The 23841-nt window shown below is 43.9% G+C and overlaps 1 protein-coding gene across 5 annotated transcripts in view; it reads left to right on the forward strand.

The window, feature by feature from the left end:
- Positions 1-15179, forward strand: part of FHIT (fragile histidine triad diadenosine triphosphatase) — a 1036588-nt gene extending 1021409 nt beyond the window's left edge. For all 5 annotated transcript variants that reach the window (XM_080995948.1, XM_080995945.1, XM_080995947.1 and 2 more), the window contains 2 exons: positions 5969-6079; positions 14871-15179. In XM_080995948.1, the coding sequence (XP_080852074.1) occupies positions 5969-6070 (102 nt within the window). In that variant the 3' untranslated portion in view covers positions 6071-6079; positions 14871-15179. The remainder of the gene's footprint in view (positions 1-5968; positions 6080-14870) is intronic.
- Positions 15180-23841: the final 8662 nt, after the last annotated feature.

The following is a 23841-nucleotide window of genomic DNA, read 5'->3' on the forward strand; positions in this document are numbered from 1 at the left end:
TGTTATAGAGCGAAAAATACGGTAGATTACCACCCCTCTTTTATTGTCCATTCCGGGTCACCCAACCACTGCCACAGTGTTCTTTCTCTTGGCAGATCAAGATGAGAAGGTGACAGCAAAGGTTGCAAGGTTTTTAGCTGGGGCAATCAGAATAAGATCTAGTATTTGACTATTGATTAAAAACCCTGAAATGTATTTTATATAATTGACTTTTTATTTTTATTCTTTGTATATCGTATTGTTGATTTATTGCTATGGCCAATGGCTGACTCAAATAAAGATTCATTCATTCATTCATTCACTCATTCATGTAAGCAGCTGATCATTGGGTTGTGCTAGTGTTCAAGAACAGACCAGCAGCTAGTGGGTTTTTTTCTTTTCCTTTCCCAACACTTGCGAGGGGTGTGGCAGAGTATGGGCTGAAGGCACACAAGGCCATCACCTTGCTAACACTAAGCATTATTTCGCCTACATTGGGAAAGGCTCAGTGGTTCAATCCCCCAGCATGCCCAGGTAGGGCAGGGGAAAATTCCCTACCTGAAATGCCAAATGGATTACTGTAATGGTTTGACAGCGTATAAGGCGGCTCCCTATGTTCCAACAAATATTGCTGGCTTCAAGCTATATCTGCAATTTCTGTCCCATCTTCAAGGGACGTCCCTCTTATAACACTTTGCAGTGATCTAAGTGTAATTTTGTGAGTTCATGAATAACTGTGGTTAGGCTATCTCTTTTTAGGAGAGATCACAGATGGTGCAACAGCCTAAACTGGGGCTAATCCTGCCTTGCGTTGGATTTGTTAGGCACACCCTGTTTCTTTGTTGTGTGATGTCGATTCAAATCATATATTTCCCCCTTGTTGTTTAAAGCTGTTTCCCTGATTTTCTTTTCTCTTCTTTTGGGGTTTGAGTTTTCTAGGTCCAGGAAGTCATGGCACACTCCAGGGTATGATTAATAGATCATATATCTTTCACAGGACAAGAATAGTTTCTGGTTTCAGATGCCATTGTGGATATGGCTATAGAAAAATCCACCCCCTTGGCTTATCCATCTGTAGATAGGAGGTTGAGCCAAAGACAAGGGTGGAGAACCAGTGGAGATCACGAAGGTGCAGAATGGTGTCAGAAGGGAATGAGAAAGGGCTGCATTTGCCCTTATGGCCTGGAGGTTCAACATCCCTATATTAAAAAGTTATTGCCTGCCTTTAGATTTTTAAGTTTATAGACAATATACATAACTTGATATAGGGACGCAGGTTCCTTTTCTTTCTTCTAACTTGATGCGAGCTTTCTCTGCCTGTCTCATTCAATGCACCATGCTCCTTCTGAAGGGAGATTTCAAAGAGATTATAGGTGGATTTACAACTTGGGGAAAAGGGAGGCTGAGTTCTATGGAATGGCAATTTGACATATGTTGGTTTGTTTTAACTTGGCGGAACAAAATAAGCAGTGGTGCATGCTAATGGTATTTTTCAATTCCCTCATCCCAGTTCTACACCTCAGCTAATATCTGGGAATCTGGAAGGATGAAAATGGCCTTTTTCTTTACAGAAAAAGTACTGTGTTTTCAAAATGAAAATCTAAGCCCAATATAATTTCTCTTCTTCTTTTAGGCACACTGCTGTTAACCTTTAAATGCAATCAATCTTTGATGATGCTAAGACTGCTCTGTAGGGATGGTAATTGATTTTCAAACTTGGTCTTGCGGCCTACAGAAAGACTCTGCTATTCTGAGTTTCACTACGAAGCCGCCTACTGTAATTAAGACTGGGGTGTTTCCCATTTCTTCTGTGGGCACCTCGTCACAGTTTTGGAGGAACTTGTGCTGTCAAGGTTCATATTAAGCAGATCTGTCTGGAAAGATGGATAAGCGATTTGCAGGAGATGTTCAGTTCATAGGACCACAGGGTTAAAGTGGGGACTCAGCATGTCTGAGTAAGATTACAGATTGATCCTAATATTAAGGACCAATCCTTTCGTATAGTGATGGGGTATAGTTTGCCTAATTCACACTTTGTGGAATGGCACACCAATGCTGAAATGCATCCACACTTCTGGGAGTTCTGTGATGCAGTTCTGCAACCAAAAAATCTCTACAAAAACGTGTTTCTTAGGAGAAAGTGTGCATGAATATGCAGGGCCAGGTTCAGCACTCTCTGCTGCATGAGGTTAAAGCTGAAAATAATGTTTGTGCAGTATGAAATCCCATGCAACAGCTGTGCTAGTGGAGGATTGCTATGCAACCAGTTGTTGCAGCAGGAAGGATGGGGGCTGTAGCAATCGGTTGCATAACTAGCCACAAGAACCATGCTCGCTCCCTGTGGCTTTCTCTTGTGTAAACTATTCGGCTAGCACAAGTCATTGCGCAAGTGCAACTTGTACACAGCTAAGGAACTTTAACGTAGTTCTGCACTGAATTCCTCCCACTTACATTTTTGAAAACGATGCATTAAAATTCATTGTGTTAGGAGAAATGGCTTGCAAAAGTGCACTTTTGGAAGGAAAATGCAGAATACACACACAGAGAGAGAGAGAGAGAGAGAGAGAGACCATAAACACGCCCCCATGTATAAAACGATCCCTATTTTGGGGGACTCCAAATTAAGAAAATGGGGGAAGATTGCCCAGAATTGTTGAGCATTTTGGGGGGGATTGACGAAAATCTCTCACTCACCTGACCAACACTACCAATAGCACACGTCACCAAAGCCTCCAATTGTCTGACCAATCACCGCCAGAAGCCGCCAATCGCCCGCCCAATTTTCCCAGCGGCAGCCAATTGACAGCAGCCCTTGCCTCACCCACAAATCACCTCTACAATCACCACTGACAATCTCCTGCTCGCTGCTGCAACCAATCGCCCGTCCCCCCTAGGCATTATCTGTCTATACCCCCAATTTCTAACATTAAATAATAATAATAATAATAATAATAATAATAATAATAATAATAATATCATATTATACGCGGGAAAATATGGTATATATCTGGCATATATATGGCAAAATTGTGAACAAAAATGTGTATATTGAGCACTAGTAATGTGCAGTAGAATGCTGATGATTTTCCATGAGGACTTTAACAAATTGCAAATGGATGTGGAAATGTGGGCAACTGAGCTTAAGCCTAGAAAACTGAGAAATCAAAATGGATAGACTTGTCCATTTGTTTCATACTGCATTGTCTCAGATACAAGCTTTTTCAGTGGAGTTACTCCACACATCCAGCTGCAGAGTGGTGTAGAGGATAGGAATGGTGTTCTCTGCTTCCAAGTGTTGGATGTCATCCGCCAACCCACACAGTAGCTATAAATTTGCATCTGGATGGAGTAAAAGTAGCCACTTGGTAGAATATGTGATCCTGCAGCCATTCATGATGCATATAGATGCTCCCATGTTAAATAAGAACAGAATCAGAAGCTCCTCCTTGTGGCATGTCTGGGTTGGGGACTGGGCTGATCAAGACTGAAGTGGTCTTGGGGTGAAGCTAGTGAGCCCCGATAAGCGGACTCACCTCGCCCCAGATAAGACCTGTGGCAACTCTTAGGTGCTTTCAGGTAAAGATAAAGGGACCCCTGACCATTAGGTCCAGTCGTGACTGACTCTGGGGTTGTGGCGCTCATCTCGCTTTACTGGCTGAGGGAGCTGGCGTACAGCTTCTGGGTCATGTGGCCAGCATGACTAAGCCACTTCTGGCGAACCAGAGCAGCGCATGGAAACGCCGTTTACCTTCCCACCAGAGTGGTACCTATTTATCTACTTGCACTTTGACATGCTTTTGAACTGCTAGGTTGGCAGGAGCAGGGACCGAGCAATGGGAGCTCACCCCGTCATGGGGATTCGAACTGCCAACCTTCTGATTGGCAAGTCCTAGGCTCTGTGGTTTAACCCACAGCGCATCAGTTAAATGTATATTTTCACCCAGGACTTCAGCTGGTTTTTATTGTTTGAACTCACCCTTCGTGTTTTTCATCTCCTGATTGCATGAGGCGGTTCCGGGTTTTAAATTGTGACTGTGAGCTGCTTTGGTAGCAATACGATCGGAAAAGCAGTATATAAATTGGATGGATAAATAAATAATACAAGGTCTCCTCCAACTGTTCAAGTCTGGAAATCAAAGCTGCATACAAAGTGCTGAGCAATCTGAAAGTACCAAGATTTTTTATTATTATTATTAACCTGCCTACTGTATTTCCTTGCCACACAGCACAAATATATAAACACACTCTTTCCAAGATGGGCCCTTTTTCGAGCAGATGCTTACTGAGGTCTGACTTCTTGAGTTTCCTGATTAATTACCCTCCTCTTTTAGCTTGAGCAGAATAAGCACCGACTGTCACTTTTGATCTCTTACAAACAGTGAGGCTTCTTGAATATTTCTTTTTGCAAAAAAGAAGGGAAAAAAGGGATTCATTTCCTCACCCGTTGTCTCCCAGTGTGACATTCTACCCCAGCTGACAACTGGGTCTCGTGTTATTTTATTAAAATCAAGAGTGCTACAGAATGGCATACTTTTCTCGTCTTCTTTCAGGCTGCAAGCCCTTGAGGAAAGCACAATGCGGTTGAATAACTGATTCAGATGAAGAGGGTCTCTCTCTCTCTCTCTCTCTCTCCCTCTCTCTCTCTCTGTGTATCTCTGCTTCTCGTTCTTTATAGCAAGAACTGCACATTTCAGAAATGTACACTATTACTGCCGCCTCCCAAATCTAGGGCTGGATGTGGCTTTGATAGGCCTGTGTGTTCTGAGATGCTTCAACATGCCTGGATATCACAGGGGAAGGAAAGGACTATAAGGCCAGCGCTGGGTTCAAAGGTTCCTCTGCAAAGGTGGCCCCCTCCTTACCCTGGTGGGCCGCAGGTCAACACTTCAAATTTTCCACAGTGCTGCAGAGTGACGCTATGTCAGGTTCTTCTGGGAATTATGGGAAATTTAATAAAGCAGGCAGCTCCCAGACTCAGCTGCCAGTCCGTGGAGGGCAGGGCAGGCCATTTTCAGCAGCATTGATCCCTGGTGGGGATCTTGGGCCAGGGAAAATAAAAAACATTAGGAAAACATGCTTTGCAAAACTGTATATGAGGCAAAACTGCACACAAAGCTGTTTAAATTTGGCGAAATTGACACGAGTGTGCTGATAAATCTTCACGAAGGCTTTTTCAAAAAGCAAACTGATGTGGAAAACTAGAAAAGTTGGGAAGGGTGTGGAACAGGCCTGGTGAGGGGTGTGGCCTGAGGGCCAGGTGGAAAGACTTTGAGGGCCACGTTCAGTTCCTGGGCCTGAAATTCCCCTCCCATGTTTTGCACTAACACGGTATGTGTGTGCTTTGATAAGCTCTGCAGTAAATCAATGCTAACACAATTTTGACTGTGTGTGTGTGGCATATGTTCTTGAAATGGCTGGGGAAACCCTGCCAGATTTTTTTTTGGGGGGGGGTTAGAAATAATAAATTATTATTATAAATTATTATTGAAATGTGTATGCGTTGCTAACATGCAAGGGAACTGAAGGCAAGCTGGTACACACCACCAATTCTGGAAATTTTCTGTGTTAGGCTGGAACTCAGGAGGAGTAAGGAATGAGATCGAATTTATGGAACGATATTCATTCTCTCTTGTGCATGAGCCCCATTGCTTGTTTAGCCAAAATGGCAAGACCCGTGAGTGAGATATCTGATCGAGGAACCTCCCAAACTGCCCAATGAGGTGTGAGAGTTGGTCAGTAGCCAAAGAATAATTGCTGGTTGTTGCCAGGGAAGGAGTGCTTGAGAGGAATAGAAAACTGGAGGAAAGAAGGAATAGAACTGTTATGGAACTGCGTGGGCAATCTGCTCGTCCCTCTTCATAACGTTTGCAGACCCTCACGCATCTCGTCCATTTCTGCTACCATCCCTACCTGCAATGTCCTTGAAAAGGAGTCTCCAGGTAGCACCAATTAACCTTCTTCTTCATCTTGCCATCCCTCCCCTCCCCAGCTCCAGCGTCACGATAAAGAGGCGGAGGATTCCCCCAGCAAGTGGAGATCTGACGACGAAATGGCCGTGGAAGCAGCAAGCCTCGAGAAGTATTTTAAGTGAAAACATGAGGTAATTATCCGGCCGAGGGCTGGTGCAAACCTTTTGTTTATACAGCACCTTACATATCCTAGAATTCTAAGGTTACGGTCCCTAGAATTCTGCAGGCGGGTCACATGAGATTCTGTAATGAGACAGCAGCTCACATGATTTTCAACCTCTTGCCTTGGCCTTTCCCCCAATCCCCCTCATATACAGTAAGGTATGGAAAATGGAAATAGATGTGTTATGCAGCCTGCCTGTTCCCCTTCAACTAGCCTGCTGCCCTCAGGGGTTGTGGAGGAGGCCTACTGATCAGCCGTGTTAAGTGCTAGCCTGGCTGGTTCTGTACATGAAACTGTCCTTTGCCTCAGGCAGCAAAATGTCTTGAGTCTGGCCCTGTGTGAGATACTGCACCTCTCCATCCCCAGGCTTTCTGCCATGACAGAACACACCAACCCCTGCGCTGTGATAACATCACACCCTGTGACTTCGAGTTTTTGTCATAGGGCTGTTGCTCTGGCATCACCGCCACCGTGCCAGCTTTCGTTTAATGGGTTTCCCATCTCTGAAATCTTCATTCTGATTCCCACTTTCAGAACAGACCCGCTGCACTGCTCCGGAAAAGAATGACATTTTAAAAGGCAAGGCCATTCGTCAGTAAGGCCTCTGAAAACTGCATCGCTTTCATGTCCTTCCTTTGGACCCAAAGGGCAGACTATCCTATAGAAATGGATTGGCCCCCTGAGACCGGTCTGTGATGCAGCGAGATGGACAGAGACATGATGACAGTCAGGCTGTTCTTTCATTTCTCTGGCACTTTTCAAGACATTTCATATTTCTTCTTCAAGGAAGCCCCAAAAGAGGGGGTGATAAATGTTTCACCAGGGTGGTTTCGTTTTTGACAGTCCAATTTAGGAGGATCCTCTGGCTAAATTTCACAAGCCATTTACCTGTTTTGCTGCAGAGACCAGAACATGTCCTGAGCCGTTTGGTACTCTTCAGTTTGTTGAACCCTCTTCTTTAGACTCTTCTTTGAGCACTGTTGCTCCCTCTCTCATAATGTATGCACTATCCAGTGGAAGATGCCAGGGTTGTCCAAAGGTTATTGTCCCTTGAGGGCAGACTGCTGGGCCCCTCAAACTTCTGCTGCAACATGCATGCTTCCAGCATGATCTCAGTGCTCTGGTTCCGGCAGTTCCCATCCCTCGTGGCTATTAAATATAGCCACTGGGGTACCCTTTATCAAGAGAGACGAGAGTCAAGGGGAGTACAACCTTGCACCTTCTGCTCCGTCTCTCAGCGGTTTCAAAAGTCAACAGCCATGGTGTCCTTCTGGATCAGATCTGTGGGATGGGTACTGAAGACAGTCGTTCCTTTCCTGCCTCCAGAGTTGGTGCCAAAGAGTAGCACAGGGAGAGTGTTCTTTGGCCCCCCTAGCAATTTTGCTATTGGCTTCCTCAGGTCACATAATTATTATTATTATTATTTCTCAGGTTGCAGTTAATTCCGATCCCCCCTCCCCTCTCTCAGCAGACAGCCAAGGAAGTAGACAAGGAAGCTCTTACTGAGTCTTTATTCAATAATCACAGTGAGAGGTCTCTGTATGCTGCCTACTAGGTTAATGGCGTTGCTCCAACTGAGCTCCTTCCACTCCCTTCCTAGCAAAAGCACGTCCCCTTACGGCGGCCGCCAGAGGCTAATTGTCTTTGAGTCCTTTGCTCTTCCACTTTCATTGCACGCCGGGTTCTGGGAGAAGGGGGTGGAGTCAGTGGTAACGTGTCAGCTGGCTGCTCTGTCTCTGTCTCCCCCTTCTCCTCTCCCAACACCTCCCAACTCTTCTGTTCACCTGTCTCTGAGCTGTGACCTTCCTCAAACCACTGCTGTAATTCAATACTGCCTTCCTCTTACCTGGAAAGTTCAGGAGGGGAGGTCGGTCTCCACCATTCCTCTTCAGTCTCATTCCCCTCAGTCCAGTCCCTGACATCATCATCATCATTATCATTTATACCCTGCCTTTTTCCTCCAATGAGCTCAAGGTAGTGTACATTATTCTCCTCCTCATTTAATCCCCACCACAGCACTGCGAGGTAGGTTGGGCTGAGAGACAGTGAGCGTTTCAGTCCATCTCTTTCAATAAACACCACTAGCAACGGGCTATAGTACATCACTATAAAATTCAGAATCAGCGTTGGCACAAATTGCACATGCAGGGCTTTACAGAGAGGGGGGAAATGGGAGAATTAAGTGCTTCTTTATTATATTCAAATGACTCCCCCCCTCTCCCGTTGCTCATATTAATGAGAAAGAAAGCAATCTACAGTTCCTCAAGACCTTCTTGACCTGGAAGGCTTTGTAAGTGCTGGCGCTTGAATGTGTTAATGGGAGGAAAGAGAAATTGCAATTGAGAGAAGGTTTGGGATATATATATATATATATATATATATATATATATATATATAATTACAATGTGATTTCTCATTTTGTGATCCCATTGTTCACAGCGAAAGCTTGTTAAATAAGTGGCACAATTGGCCGGCTAATCTGGCCCTGTTGAGCTGACCCTGTAAGGCCAATAATTGTATGGGAAGATAACTTGCTCTGAGTCAGCGTCAGAACTGCATGACAGGAACCTTGCAAATCATCAATGAAAGATGGATACCTAGCAGATTAAGTTGGAGAGTGGGGGGAGCTATTGCTTTGGGAGCAACAAATAAGTCTTTTTCCTGCTTTCTGACATTACTCAGCTGGTTGGCTACTGTGAGAACAGGATGCTGGAATAGATGGGCCATAATAATAATAATAATAATTTCTTATTTATACCCCGCCCATCTGGCTGGGCTACCCCAGGCACTCTGGGTGATGTGCAGCGTAAATTAATAATGCAGAGCTCTTAATTGAATAAAAGCTTTACTGAGTTAAAATAAACTTCTTCATAAGCAACATGGTTCCAAACAGTTTGACTGAGATTGCATACTGACTCTGTTCACAACTGAAACAGACAGACTCTCACATCTTTCAGAGAGCACAAAGAGAAACTGGCTGCTAAGACACATGTCAGAGTGACTCAACAGTAAGCAGTTAGGCCTGAATAACTTTAGTAGGCCCAAATGACTGTCTTTGTCACATGACACTGGGTGGCTTCCAACAAAATTGGCATGATCCAGCAGGCAATGCCTGACACTCAACCTGACACTCATCTTTTAAAGAAAAATGTTGCATCAAGCTTGGAAGCTTTGCTATTGTACAGTACTTCACACAGGGCTAGATGAGCTTGTCTATGCTTGCAGGAGACAAACGATTAAACAATTGTTAAGATATTAAAAGGGTATACCAAGGGAGTTTAAGCTTGGGTCCCTAGTGATGTCACAGATACTATCCAATAGGTAGCTGTGACACTGGCAGTGTATGCAACATTCAAACATGCTTGGGGAGGGGGAGGAGGACTGAGTTTTAATTTCCTCACTGCTTGGTAATGGATCTTCAAATTTCCTGGCAGCAGAAATGTTACCTTGAGAAAAAAGAACTCTGTTTCAGCTTCCCATCTTTTGCTCACACTGCTACCCAGATCCCATTAGCTGCTGCTTTAGCAACTGGGGTTTAGGGGATCAGGCTGTAAGATACGTAGGACTTAAGGCATTTAAAACTTGGTTGCAAGCCAGCTGCTGCCACCTAGTTCCCATCCGGCCAAAATGTGCAGCTATTATATTTATGATGCATTAAGCCATAAGGCGGCATGTAATTGCCAGCGCTGGCACTTCTGTTGTGCAAACTGATGTGTAAGGTAAGCTCGCATGAGAGGGTCATTTAGAAGGCAGCAGTTAACAGGCTACGTTTACAGCTGCAGACCGCTTTTCAGATGTGTGCAGATTCCTGGCATTGTGGGAATCGGGCGTCTCATTAGCAAGATAAACGTTTTGATGTTCTCATGTTCCTGCAGTTTTTTAATAATAAAAAAAAACACACAGAAATTTCTCTCTGATCTGTCAGGGCACTTTATAGAGCCAAAAGGTTCATTCCACTCGAGCAGCAGACACCCGCTGACACAATGGAACTTCCTGTTCCCTGCAACCGTCCAATCTGCTCCAGACAGTTGGGGGAATCATCCAAAGTATATTTGCAGGGGCAGGCATGTGGGGAGAGGAGATGCACATGCACTGAACTCCAATTGTGCCACATTAGACTCAAGCCTTTGAACGGATTGGTTCAATGTAGCCCATGTGAATAGTGTCAGGAGTTCAGCCTACACTCGAGTAGGACCCTGGCAGAGAAACGTGCCTGACTGGCATGTTCTCTCCGTCCTGGTCTTTCATTTGGGAGCTTCATAAGCTTTCTTCAGCCCGAACATCACAGCGACCGATACCAACCGACACCGCCACACTTAGGGATCCACAGAGTTTGTGCATCTTGCATGACAGACCTCAGCAACTCAGCATTTTGGCTAATCTAGTTTATTTACATATAAACACACACGGAGCACTGCAACATGGCTCCCTCTCTCTCTAGCATCAGATAGCAAAGAGAAAAAGAACAAAGGACAATAGTCCCACTTCACGTAACACAGTGACACAAACATCCTGTCTCCGTCACTTCCCACTCTGTGGAGTCAAAACATATACCGTCATGTGAAAGACAACAATCCCATGACTGCAGTCATAGATCAGGAATTCTAACAAATAGGTGGTGTTCCCCTAACTTCTTAAATTCAGCTTTCAGAGCTTTTCCAGGTGTGTCTACCTTGGGAAAGATGCTTGACTGTTACCTTTCACACATGCACGTGCTCCTGGGATGGTTGGCACCATATGTCCCTGATTTGAAGGATAACGCCATAGAGGACCTTGGGAGCATCGTCTTCGCGTGCCAGAGCCGCAAAGGGCCTCTCTCTTGCTAGATGCAATCGATCTGCGAGATCCGGCTGCGACTGCACTCAGGCACTGTTTGCATATAATCCTTGCACAAATACGCATTTTGGTAATCAGCTGTGGATTTTGACACACTCCAAGCCTTAAGTGCTATTCATTATATCACCCACTCAGCCAGCCGTAAGAACCATTAATTATGAAGCAGCAACAGCGGCAGCTGACTCCTGCGTGGATCTCCTCCATTGCGAGAGATGAGAAAGCAAATCTGCTCGCTCCAGAAGAAATATGTTTTCTGAAGGTCACCTTAATAAACAAAACAGAACAAGAACCACATCTGTCAGTAGCACAGAACAGAGACAAAGCGTTTTCTTCCCGTAAGCAGTTTTAATGATGGACTTTTTAAAAATATTTTTTTAAAAAAAACAGTATGGAAAGCGGAGAGTGGAAAACAGCTCTGCATCACATTTCAGGACTAGGTTTCTTCTTTCAAATGAGTAAGAAACAAGTAAATAAGGAGTAATATTTTCCCGCCCCCTCCTTTTCAAGTGAATTCCAGGGAAATATATTGGCAGAAGGTTTGTAGACAAACAGAACCTGGCGGTGATGAGTGCTATTTGAAATCTAAAAAACTCTACAAGGAACATGCTGAAAGTGAGGGGGTGGGTGGAAAGGAAGGTTGGGATGAGTGGGTGGGAAAATCCATATCTCAAGCAGAAAATATAAGCATGTAAGAGAGAAATGCAATTACTTTATCCAGATAATAATAATAATAAATTCTGTTATGTGTATGGGAACTCTGTTTCCCATAGGACTGGGAAGCATTAATAGCTGTCACGCTTAGTGCTCTGCCGTGGTGTCTCTGAGTAAAATCCCACCTTCCCACTTTCCCCTCCCAAATCCAGCTCAACGAACATGCAATAACATTAGCTACACAGGAGCACACAATTGTTCAATGGAGAGCTTCCAAACATGACAATCAAACTGTACCTTTCTTCTTATATCTCTGGCATTGCAACTATCTATCTATCTATCTATCTATCTATCTATCTATCTATCTATCTAATGTTTGATCTTCTTAGAGTCCCATGGACTGCAAAAAGATCAAACCTATCCATTCTGAAGGGAATCAGTCCTGAGTGCTCACTGGAAGGACAGATCATGAAGCTGAGGCTCCAATACTTTGGCCACCTCATGAGAAGAGAAGACTCCCTGGAAAAGACCCTGATATTGGGAAAGATGGAGGGCACAAGGAGAAGGGGACGACAGAGGACGAGATGGTTGGACAGTGTTCTCGAAGCTACCAACATCACTTTGACCAAACTGCGGGAGGCAGTACAAGGCAGGAGTGCCTGGCGTCCTCTGGTCCATGAGGTCACAAAGAGTCGGACACAACTAAACGACTAAACAACAACAAATAGATATAGATATACCAACTGGCCCAAATGTAAGCTGCACCCGCAAATAAGCCACACCTTTAAAATTCGGGGGGGGGGGGGACGACAATACCCGAATATAAGCTGCTCCCTTAAAATTGGGCTACAGGCTAAAAATCACTGCGGTCGGTAGAATTGTAACTCCCAGCCAATTTAAGCCTTTGATCTTGTAAGCCCGCCAAAGTTACCGTACAATCGCTAAAATCGCAAATCGCTATTCAATTGCTACAATTCTGCAGGCACTCAAACTCGCAGATCGGCAAGAAAATATTTTTTTGTTCCATTTTACCATGTGTCTGTTTCAGCAGCGATATCGTAAAAGCCAGTTTTTGTAAGGTTGTGAATTTGAGCCGCACCTTAACTTTTCACGGTTGGAATTGGGGGGGGGGGGGGAGTGCAGCTTATATTCAGGCCAGTATGGTATAAGGTAAAGAACGCATGCTCCAGGAAGCCCAACACATCAAATCCGATCCTTCCACAACCACATTGCAGACAGACACATTGGCATAAAAGGTAAAAAAAGAAAAAGAAAGGTAAAGGACCCCTGGACGGTTAAGTCCAGTCAAAGGCGACTATGGGGTGTGGTTCTTATCTCGCTTTTCAGGCCAAGGGAGCTGGCATTTGTCCACAGACAGCTTTCCGGGTCATGTAGCCAACATGACTAAACCGCTTCTGGCACAATGGAACACCGTGACGAGTGCCAGAGGGCACGGAAATGCCATTTACCTTCCCACTGCAGATATTTATCTACTTGCGCTTGTGTGCTTTTGAACTGCTACGTTGGCAGAAGCTGTGACAGAGCAACGGAAGCTCACCCCGTCATGCAGATTCAAACCACCAACCTTCCGATTGGCAAGCCCAAGAGACTCAGTGGTTTAGACCACAGCACCACGCGCTCCCTATTATATAGATATATATAGATAACAATCAAGGAGGGTGAAAAGCAAGGCTGGGGTATGGCTGGAGAGTGTGTTGGAGTCCTGAGGGCCACTTTGAGAGGCTTGGAGGGCCGCATTTAGCCTACAGGCCTGACATTCCACACCCCTTTAGCATACATTCAGGTCCCACAATGCTTTCTATTGGAACCATTTGTTAGGCAAACGTTCGCATCACAAATCTATGATTTCCACTGTTTCCTATGGAAATATTTCTGGTGCTGGATTGGCCAGATCTCTCTCCATAGAAAGAAGAAACCAATCAGCAAAAGAGAGACAAAGGGGGGCGGGGACAGATTTGACTGCTCTATCCTGCTCTCTGTTTCATCCAATCTTGCCACTCTCTCTATGGTTTCTTCCTGAAAATGGCTGCAGCCGATCAGCAAAACATAAACAAACAAGGAAGTAAGGAAGCCAACTGTTGGGATATCTGAATCTGCAAAGCTTCTAGCAAGGTCTGGGCATAATTCTTTACATGCAGATAAGTGAATTTTCAGATAGCGAGTGGGCAGGCAGTGGGACCCGCTTGTATATTCGAAAGAGCTGATGGGGTTGCAGTAACCGAGTTACCTGTTTTCTGCAAGGATGAAACCACAAGTGGTAATATCATAACTATTGCATGATGGAAAGCCAAGCTGCCTAACAATCCCAAAAACAAACCCTTGTGTTGCAATGAGAACCAGTCACAGAAATATAGGCACAACACGTGGGCTAATAACTATTAAACCATATATAATAGAATAATGATATCATTCAAAAGGTAGAAATAAATCTATTAGAGTTCATATATACAATGTAACAGACCAGTGGCGCAGAACGTCAAGCCACGGGTTCAAGATAGGCATCAAAGGTCAGTCTCACAATGGTTATTCAAAGGTTTCAACAGAAGACGTCTCAAAAGTCTAAAAAGTAAAGTTTTTCAAAAGTTTCAATGGAATCAAAAGTTTCAACAATCCCAGGCAGATTCCCAGTGGCTGCTGCCACTGCCAGCACTGGCCACTCTGTTGTGTTGTTATTCTGGGAAAGAAAGGGAACCTGTGGCTCTCCAAATGTTGTTGAACATCCATCAGTCCCAGCCAGCATGGCCAATGCTCAGTCCAACAATATCTGGAGGGTCACAGGTTCCTTGAAGACTGCCTGAGCATCAAGAACCGACACCAAAACAGTTCAGGCATAATCTATGTGTAGCAGATACTGCTAGTCTGACTTCCTGATATGCATGATGTTATCTCTCACACCTGGCCACCCACCTTTCAAAGGGGCACTTGTGCACAATGGGACCCTTGAGTGCATGGGACACCTACACACATTCAACTACTCACATGTAGGTTGGGGTGCCAGTGGACTACAACTTTGGGGGCGGGCAAGAGGCATGTCTGCACTCAATATTAACCTGCTATGCATAGATGTCTGAATGCAGCTATCATTTCTACGCCCTGCCGATTTCTTTTTCTCCTTCACAATCATGATTCTCTCTTGGATAAATGCTAATGAGAGCTAGCTGATTGCTTAATCTCATAGCTTTCGCCTTGCTCACGTAAGGCACAAAACGTTGCTGCATTTGACAAAACATCTTATTTTTATGTCTAATCAGGCAACAAAGCACCTTTGGCGAAGTCTGGCTGAGGCAGAAGACAATGGAGGAAACCAGAGGCCCTCCCTGCAAACCACCAATCTTTCCTGGACCTAAAGCTCCAGAGATGTCAATATATTCTGCAGAGATGCTGGATTCTTCCACAAGATGCTTTATTAACCCCACCTAAGGGTTGTTTCGGCAAAGATGCTTGATAGTTTGTATATCGCACAGAATGCATTGAAGTTGTTGCTTTAATTTTCTATGAAAATAAAAAATAAAAATAATCTGTTCCTTGGCTGAAAACAAATAAAGCATTAATAAAATAAATAGTTCCTCTGGTTTTTTGTTTTTTTTAAAAAGATACCTTTTTATTAGGTATTGTGAAGTTGTGGCCCTCCAGATACTCTTAAGTCTCCAGCTCTGATTACCTATAAGCATTGGACATACTGGCTTGGATTGATAGGAGTTGAAATCCAACAGTACTTGGAAGTCCAAAAGCAAGCCATGCCTGCCCTAGCAGGTGGCTCTGCTGAGTTCTGATCCAGCAGCAAAGGGAGCCCTCCCATTTGTGGAAGGGGCCCTCTGGACATTTGGAGACAATGCAGTTTTAGACCTATAGTGGTACCTCGGGTTAAGTACTTAATTCGTTCCGGAGGTCTGTTCTTAACCTGAAATTGTTCTTAACCTGAAGCACCACTTTAGCTAATGGGGCCTCCTGCTGCCGCCGTGCCACTAGAGCACGATTTCTGTTCTCATCCTGAAGCAAAGTTCTTAACCCAATGTACTATTTCTGGGTTAGCGGAGTCTGTAACCTGAAGCGTATGTAACCTGAAGCGTATGTAACCTGAAGTGTATGCAACCCGAGGTACCACTGTATTTATTTCGCTACAAAATGAAAAATAAGATTTGATATCAAAGATGAGACAGAGATCGCACAACAATGGGCGCATTCGAACAGCTTTTTCCAACTGTAAATTTCCTCACCCTTCCCCCTACTTCCCCCCCCCTTCCCAGTGAAGTAAACAAATAAAAAAAGAACATTCTGAGGGTGTCTGCAAATGTGAAGAAGAAGAAGAAACAACAACAGAAAAGGCAGAGGGCAGCAGAGGCAGAGCAGGGACGCTTTGGGAGACTGAAAGCCTTAAGAGCCCACAGCAAAACAAACACATGAGAGTGTGGATCTTTGTTTCTGAATATTTATATTAAGTGCAGAATATCTATTGAAAGAAATCCACAGCCGTGCTGTCGGGATTGTTGAAAGCTGATGACTTCTACTTCAAATAGACTCTGGGAGCTGGGAGCCTCCCCTGCATTCGATAACTGCACGGCGAAATATGGAAAACTCTCGAGCATAAGTTCTTGAACTTTTGTCACAGTGAAACTCGCGTCTTAAGAGCAAATAACTGGCTGCGTCTCTCTCGCTGTCTCCAAACTAGTGAGCAAGGCAGGAGGATGGCTTTGTGAGAGGCTTTCCCTCTCCCACTCAAAAGCTGGCAGGCAGATCATAGGGAAAGAAAAGGAGACGGGTGACAGAGAACAGAAACCCAGGTAAATTAGGATATCATAGAATAATGAAATTGTCGGATCTTGTAGTCCAACCCCCCTGTAATGCAGGAATATGCATCTGTCTCATACGGGGATTGATCCTGCAACCTTGGTGTTATCAGCCCCATGCTCCATCTATGAATGTGGTTGATAAAGAATAGGCCAGACGTCACCCAACTTTTGTTGTCTCAGTTATTTCACAGCAGTCACAGGGCCACAAGTTGCTCCGGCCTGGACAACCAAGGCCATAATCACAGTGGCCATACTATCGTCATCCAGGGATGATGGCAGTTCTTTTAGCAGACATAGTCTGTAGAAGGAGGTCCTAGCCATGAAGACCACTAGGGCCTCTAGTGACAAAGATGGATCCGGGAGGACCCCTCTTGGGTTGCCACGCTAACAATAATGGAAATGCTAACATAGAGCTAGGGAAATAAAAGCAAGCATCTCAAAGAGGTGGGGAGGAGATTGTGAAACGGCATTCCCTTTGGGAACAATTAGCGTGCTGTTTGCAGCTCCCCAAAGCAAAGCTGGCCAGAACAAAACCGAGAAGGCGCCTCCTTTGAAGTCGCACGCAAGGTCCAGAGACGAGCGAAGAACAGAAGCCGTAGCTTCCGAGTGCCCAGCCATGATCAGCTCTTCCTCAAAGCAAGAGCTCTTGTGAACTCGGTTGTCACTTCTCCGCTTTGAACATTAATTTGGGAACAAAAGCTCCGCGTTAGCCGATTGCGCTCGTTGGAAAGAGGAGGCTCACGCTGGGGGGACGTGCAGCAGACACCACTTGGCAGATTTGCAGAATCTTGTACAAAGACAAAGCCTCCAACATGGCAATGCTCCAGATCCTCCATCCATCAAGCCGGGCATGCCTTTGAGCTGCTTGGGGTAGTTAACGGGCTTCCTGCGGAGAAGCAGAAGGAGGCACAGGGGAGGGAAAGACCACGTCTCTTAATCAAGGGCAATGCAGAGTCATTTCAAGTGAATTCAAAAATCACCCCCTCTTTGCAATTTCTCCGCTCTCCATTGAGAGCACCCTGCTGCTATAAATACAGGGCTGTTGCTGCACACACTGAAGTTTTCTTCTGCGTTTCCAGAGCTGGGCTGCCTGGACAAGAAATGCAAGTAGTGAGCTGGAGCAGCAGCATTTTTGAAGTCAACCAGTGAAGCAGCAGAGGAATTTAGAGGTGAACTGCAGGGTTCTTTTCATTGCCACAAAGGGCTCAGTAAGGAGGGAGGGATCACTCTGCTTGCAGCCCATGTCGTCCTAGCCTGGTGTTTGTCCATTCTACTTCCACATCTTAGAACCATATTTTAATTTATGTGTACAATGGTGACTGGTTGGAGGATCATAGAATTGTAGAGTTGGAAGGTACCCCATTGGCCAACCCCTTCCAATGCAGGACTCTCAACAAGATCATGCATGGCAGATGGCCATCCAACCTCTGCTTAAAAACCTCCAAGGAAAGAGTATCCACCACATCTAGTGGGAATCTGTACCACTCTCTAACAACTCTTACTGTCAGAAAGTACTTCCTGATGTTTAGCTGGAATCTCCTTGAAACTTGAAGCCATTGCCACAAGTCCTGCCCTCCAAAGCATGAGAAAACAAGCATGTTCCCTCCTCCAAGTGACAGCCCTTAAGATATTTGAATGTGGCTATCATATCTCCTCTCAGTCTCCTCTTTCCAGGCTAAACATACTTAGCCAGTGTGGTATAGTGGTTAAGAGCGGTAGACTCATAATCTGGTGAACTGGGTTCGCGTCCCCGCTCCTCCACATGCAGCTGCTGGGTGACCTTGGGCCAGTCACACTTCTCTGAAGTCTCTCAGCCTCACTCACCTCACAGAGTGTAATGTTGTGGGGGAGGAAGGGAAAGGAGATTGTGAGCCACTTTGAGACTCCTTCGGGTAGTGATAAAGTGGGATATCAAATCCAAACTCCCCCCTGGAACTCACTCCCACAGGAGGTAGTGATGGCCACCAACTCGCTTGGCTTTAAAAGAGGATTGGACAGATTCATGAAGGATAAGACTGGCAATGGATACTAGTCGCAATAGCTACTGTATGTTCTACCCCCCACTGCACAGTAGTTGGACTTGTGTCCAGCTTGTGGGCTTCCCGCAAGCTTCTGGCTGGCCACTGCAAGGAAAAGATGCTGGACTAAATGGACCATTGGCCTAATCCAGTGAGCTCTTCTTATGTTCTTATGCATTTCCAAACATATTAGGAAATTTAAATGCACGTTGATACATTATTTTTTTGAGGTGAAAACTGTGGGATGACCAGCCTCATATAACCAGCATGCTTAAGTCCAATCGATGCACAAAAGGGTTAAGACCATAGAGTAAGCTGTCCTGCTTAGCTATTCACCTTGGGAGGGACTAGGTAATAAAAGCCTTTGCCCGCCCCCATCTACCCGAGAAGCTCAGCATGTGAGGAGGTCTGAGCTTGCTGCAGCTCAGACAGCATGGCTGTAACAAGCCTCTCTTGAGTTCCCATGATAATAGTTTAAGAACTTTCACCACTCTAAGCAAGCCAGGTTTTATTGCCTGTTCAACCTCTGAAGCACATGAATCTGACCTTTGGAGAGTTTGTAAGTAAACCATTTTTTAAACTTACCAAATTTTGGTCTTTTTCCAAGGGAAGAGGGAAACTTTGGAAGCAACTCACAAGGGCATATTTTAAAAGTCTAACAGACTGTATTTCCATGTGGTGCTTTGCTGCATATTTTGTTATTTTAAATCTCTGCTAGGGTTCACTCACCAAAGAGTACTTGCTCTAAACCTTGATCTTGGCATCCAGATAATTCTCCTTTTATAGTTATTTTTTCCTTGCAACAAACAAGAGCTGCACTGCAATATTCAAAGAAGTTATGAAATCTGACTTCCGGGACGCCGCGGCCACGGGAAGGAGCGCGAGGCTGCCCTCCGGGGGGGTCTCGAACAACATGGAGGTCTAGAGGGGTCACGAAGGCTCCATGAACCCCGAAACCTCAGGAGGATTATTCTGGGGGACAGAGTACCCAGTGACGCTGCTTGGGCTCGCCTGTGTTGTCGGCGTTTTACAGGATTGGAGCTGCAGCATGAAGGGGAAGCAACAGACTCCGTGTTGTGAAGCCTCAGGCTCTGCGTGAAAAGCGGTGAACCTCTGACAACAGCCAAAAAAGCTGGGAAATAGCCAAAGCAAACAAGCTGATAACAGACAGAAAGCTTAATTAAAGAACCCAGCGGAAAAAGAATTGCGTGGGGTGAAGGAGAAGGAGTCCACTACTGGCGGTAAGAGTAAAATGGAGTATAGCGGAAGACTGCGAGAGAGAGAAAGCAAGAAAGTTGCCGCTAAGTGGGTGTAGAGGAGAGACCTCAGATACAAAGTTTAAAGTACAAGGAGTCTGAGGCAAAGTAACATTGAAAATATTTTAATGGACTAGAGACTAGAGAGAAGTGAAAGGAATTTGTCTGTTCTATCTGGTCGGAGAGTGTTGTGCCAGCGACCGGCTTGAGATATATCGGCGGGTTTTTTACACCCAAGTCTATGCCTGGCGTATTTGAGCGGGGACTGATTTAATCAGTACTTAAACAACGATTTCTATTCTTCTCATCTTTTACGTTTGAACAAAGGGGAGAGACTGGTATATACTTAGGCCAGTCAAACGATTGAAAATCAGACCGACAATAGGAGGAGGGGAGACGTGGAGAGGCAGCGCTCTTCCGGCGAGGTTTGGGAGAAAAAGTGAATGGCTTGGAGAAAGTAAAAACCCACTGGGCTTCCGCACCGCCATTTTCCTACCTGTCTCCTCCCGTTTTAAAGAGATATACTCTAACATTTAAGTAGGAGAAGGCTGAGCCATTATTATAGCGGAAAAAGACTGGGAATCTTTGGCAAGAAAGGAAATTTAATAAGATAGTTTGCCAGGACCCTCTGCTATTTACGGAAGTCTTCTTTATTGTGGAGTGTCTCCCCATTCGGCCCCGCCTTGCTCTCCTGGGTCCGCTCCCGGACTGAGACTCACCTCATACTTCTTCCAGAGTTCCAGAGAATTACTACGTGACTACGTGATTTCACCTATCCGCCCCTGTATCTTTGGCGGTTACCCTTTCCCTGCCTCTCCATCCATCCTTTACTTCCCCTTAACTCTCTCTACTTCCTGTCCCCAGTGGATATATTTTGATGGTGTATCTTTTGAGACGCTGGCTTTTCCTATTTGTAACTGCTTTGTTTCCTTTTTTGTTTTTTGCTTTTTTTGGTTCTTCTTTCTTATCGGTTTTCCTTCTCTGGTTTTTTCTATTTGTTTTCTCTTTACTCTTTTTTTTGTAGTTTTTGTTTTGGTTGGTATTTAGTGCATTTCTGGGCATTTGGTTCCCCCCAATTGTGTGATTACTAATATTGTACGAGACCAGCTGCTTGGCTCCGTGTGGAGGGAGACATCCTGTTGAGGAGCCTTACCGAAGAGAAAAGAAATAAGACTTGAAAGGTTAATAAGGCGCCACCGTGTGGGATCAAAGGAAACTGCATTGGAAGAAATCAACAAGAGGAACAGAAGAAGCCAGCAGTTTATTTTAGTGACTACCGGGGGGAAGAGTCTTTAATAATTAGTTAATTTAAGTTGACATACAAAATGAAAAAAGCGGTGGGAACGCCAGCAGAAAGGAGGCCATCTAGACAAGAAGATGGGAAGGAGGGGAAAGAAATCAAGGACTATGATAGTTTGATGGCTGAAATAAGGAAGGAATTTAAACATAATGAACAATATATTGAGAAAAAGCTATTGGAAGTGCAGGACACATTAGATAAGAGATTGGAGGGGGTGGTGGGAGAACTGACAGGAAAAGTTAAAGATTTATCGGTAAGAGCCAAAGTACTTGAGGACTCTATGAAAAGGGTGCAAAAGGATACGAAAGACAGTAAGAAGGATTTGGACAGGATTAAAATAGAAGTTAAGGAGATAGGTAAGGTACAGGAAGAATTGCTGGACAGTATGGCCATGACTCAGATGAGACAGAGCCAATCAAACCTGAAATTTAGAGGGATCCCAGAAGATCCAAACAAGAATATAAGATCTAAAATGGTTAAAGAGTTGGCAATTTGGTTAGATAGGAAGGAAGAAGAGATAAGTTTCTCCCTAGCAAATATATTTTGGATAAAAACAAAATCGGCTAAAGCTAGGGGGGGAAATTGCCAGGAGATGTAATAGCCATGTTTAATTCGTTGGATATGAGGAACGAAGTATTGAAACAGAACTACAGTAAAAGGTTATGTATTGAAGGAAACCCAATCATTGTATTTAAAGAGATCCCGTCGAGATTTCTTCGAAGGAGGGATGTGTATAAAAAATTAACCAACCAATTGAAGAAAAATGGGATCCTATATAGATGGGAATTTCTGGAAGGAATTTCATTCTACTTTAAGGATAAAAGATTCAAACTGTCCAGCCCTTCAGAACTTGAAAAATTCGCAAGAAGATATGAGAAGGAACTTGGAAAGATGGTGGGGTGGGGAGAGGTGGGGGAGCGGCTGGGGGAGGGGGGCGGGGGGCGGGGGTGGGGGGAGTGAAGAAGAGGAAGAGAGAGAGAGAAATTTAATAGAAGTGAGGGAAGGGGAAGAGAAAGAAGGCAAAGAACAGTAGCCCGAATCCAGATTTGATAACTTACTAATTGCATATAATCGATGGCTTTAAAAACACTGTCTTGGAACGTGAACGGATTTAACAATAAAAATAAAAGGAACCAGATTACACATATATTACTAAAAAAGAATCTTGACATAATCTGTCTACAAGAGACTCATGTAATAAGAAAACATAAGAGAATTCTGAGTAATAAGAAACTAGGGTTGGATTTTGTGGCATCGGATAAGGTTAAAAAAAGAGGTGTGGTACTATACATAAAGGAAAAATTCGACCCAAAAATACTGTATAAAGACGAGCAAGGGAGAGTGATAGTAGTACAGATCGTATTTCAAGGAATAAAAATGATTGTCGCCGGAATATATGCACCTAATGATAAAAAATCGGCTTTCTTCTCCGAATTAGGTAATAAGTTACTAGAGTGGATCGATCAAAAAATGATATTGTTGGGCGATTTTAATGGAGTGGTGTCACCAAACTTGGACAGGTCAACAAAAAAGCAAGAGACAAAGGAAGGCAAGCTACCTCGAACGTTTTTTGATTTGGTCGATAATATGGGACTAATTGATGCTTGGAGATTTAAAAACCCCACTATAAAACAATATACCTTTTTCTCAAATCCAAATCAGAGTTGGGGGAGAATAGATAATATTTGGATCTCGAAGGAGTTGACACAGAATTTAGTTAAATCTGAAATTCTCCCACAAACTATATCTGATCATAATCCGATATTTATGGAGATAAAGGGTAAGGATGTTAGAGCATTTAGATGGAGAATGAATGAAGGCATATTTAATAACCAAAAGATAGTAAGCGAGGCGAAAGAAACAATCGAAGAATATTTCAAGTGGAACTTACATAAAGAAACAGCTATAGAAACGGTTTGGGATGCAGGAAAAGCCATTATGAGGGGTTTTCTAATTCAGAAAAATAGCCATTTAAGAAAAGAAAAAGAGAAAAAGAAAGAGGAGATTCTAACACAGCTTATGGAGAATGAAAGACAATTAGCTATTAAACCAGGTGAGGAGACAATAAAGCAAAACTTAAAGATATTACAAGCCCAATTTTCTATGATAGTTAACCAGGAGATTGAGTGGAAAATCAAAATGATGAAACAAAAGAACTTTGAATCAGCTAATAAAATAGGAAAATATTTGGCGTGGCAAATAAGAGAAAGGAAAAAACAAAATATGATCTGCAAGATAAGGGATGGAGAAAGGATAGTGGAAGAGCCAAAAGAAATAAAAAGGATATTCCAGAAATACTATAAGGAGTTATATAAAAGAGGAAAGGAAACAGATTATGAAATAGACTGCTACCTGGAAGAACATCATTTACAACAGATTGCCATTGAAGAAAAAGAGTTACTAGACCAGATGATTACAGAAGATGAGATAAGGAAGGCAATAAAAAAGATGAAAATCGGGAAAGCGCCGGGGCCGGATGGCTTACCAGCCAAGTACTATAAAACATTAAGTGATCAATTATGTCCAATTTTATGTGAAGTGATGAATAATATTCTAAAAGAGGGAAGGATTCCGAATACCTGGAAGGAAGCATATATTACATTAATCCCTAAAAAAGATGTGGACGCCTTAGAGGTGAAAAACTATAGGCCGATTTCGTTATTAAATAACGACTATAAACTGTTTACGGATATAATCGCAGAAAGACTAAAAAGGGTATTAAATAACAGAATTCATAAAGACCAAACGGGCTTCCTACCAGGGAGACAACTAAAGGACAATGTAAGAAATGTGATAGATATCATTGAATACTTGGAAACTAGAATAGACAAACAGGTGGCCCTGATATTTATCGATGC

The sequence above is a fragment of the Podarcis pityusensis genome (assembly GCF_964106645.2).
Source record: "Podarcis pityusensis genome assembly, chromosome: 2".
NCBI classification, from domain to species: domain Eukaryota; kingdom Metazoa; phylum Chordata; class Lepidosauria; order Squamata; family Lacertidae; genus Podarcis; species Podarcis pityusensis.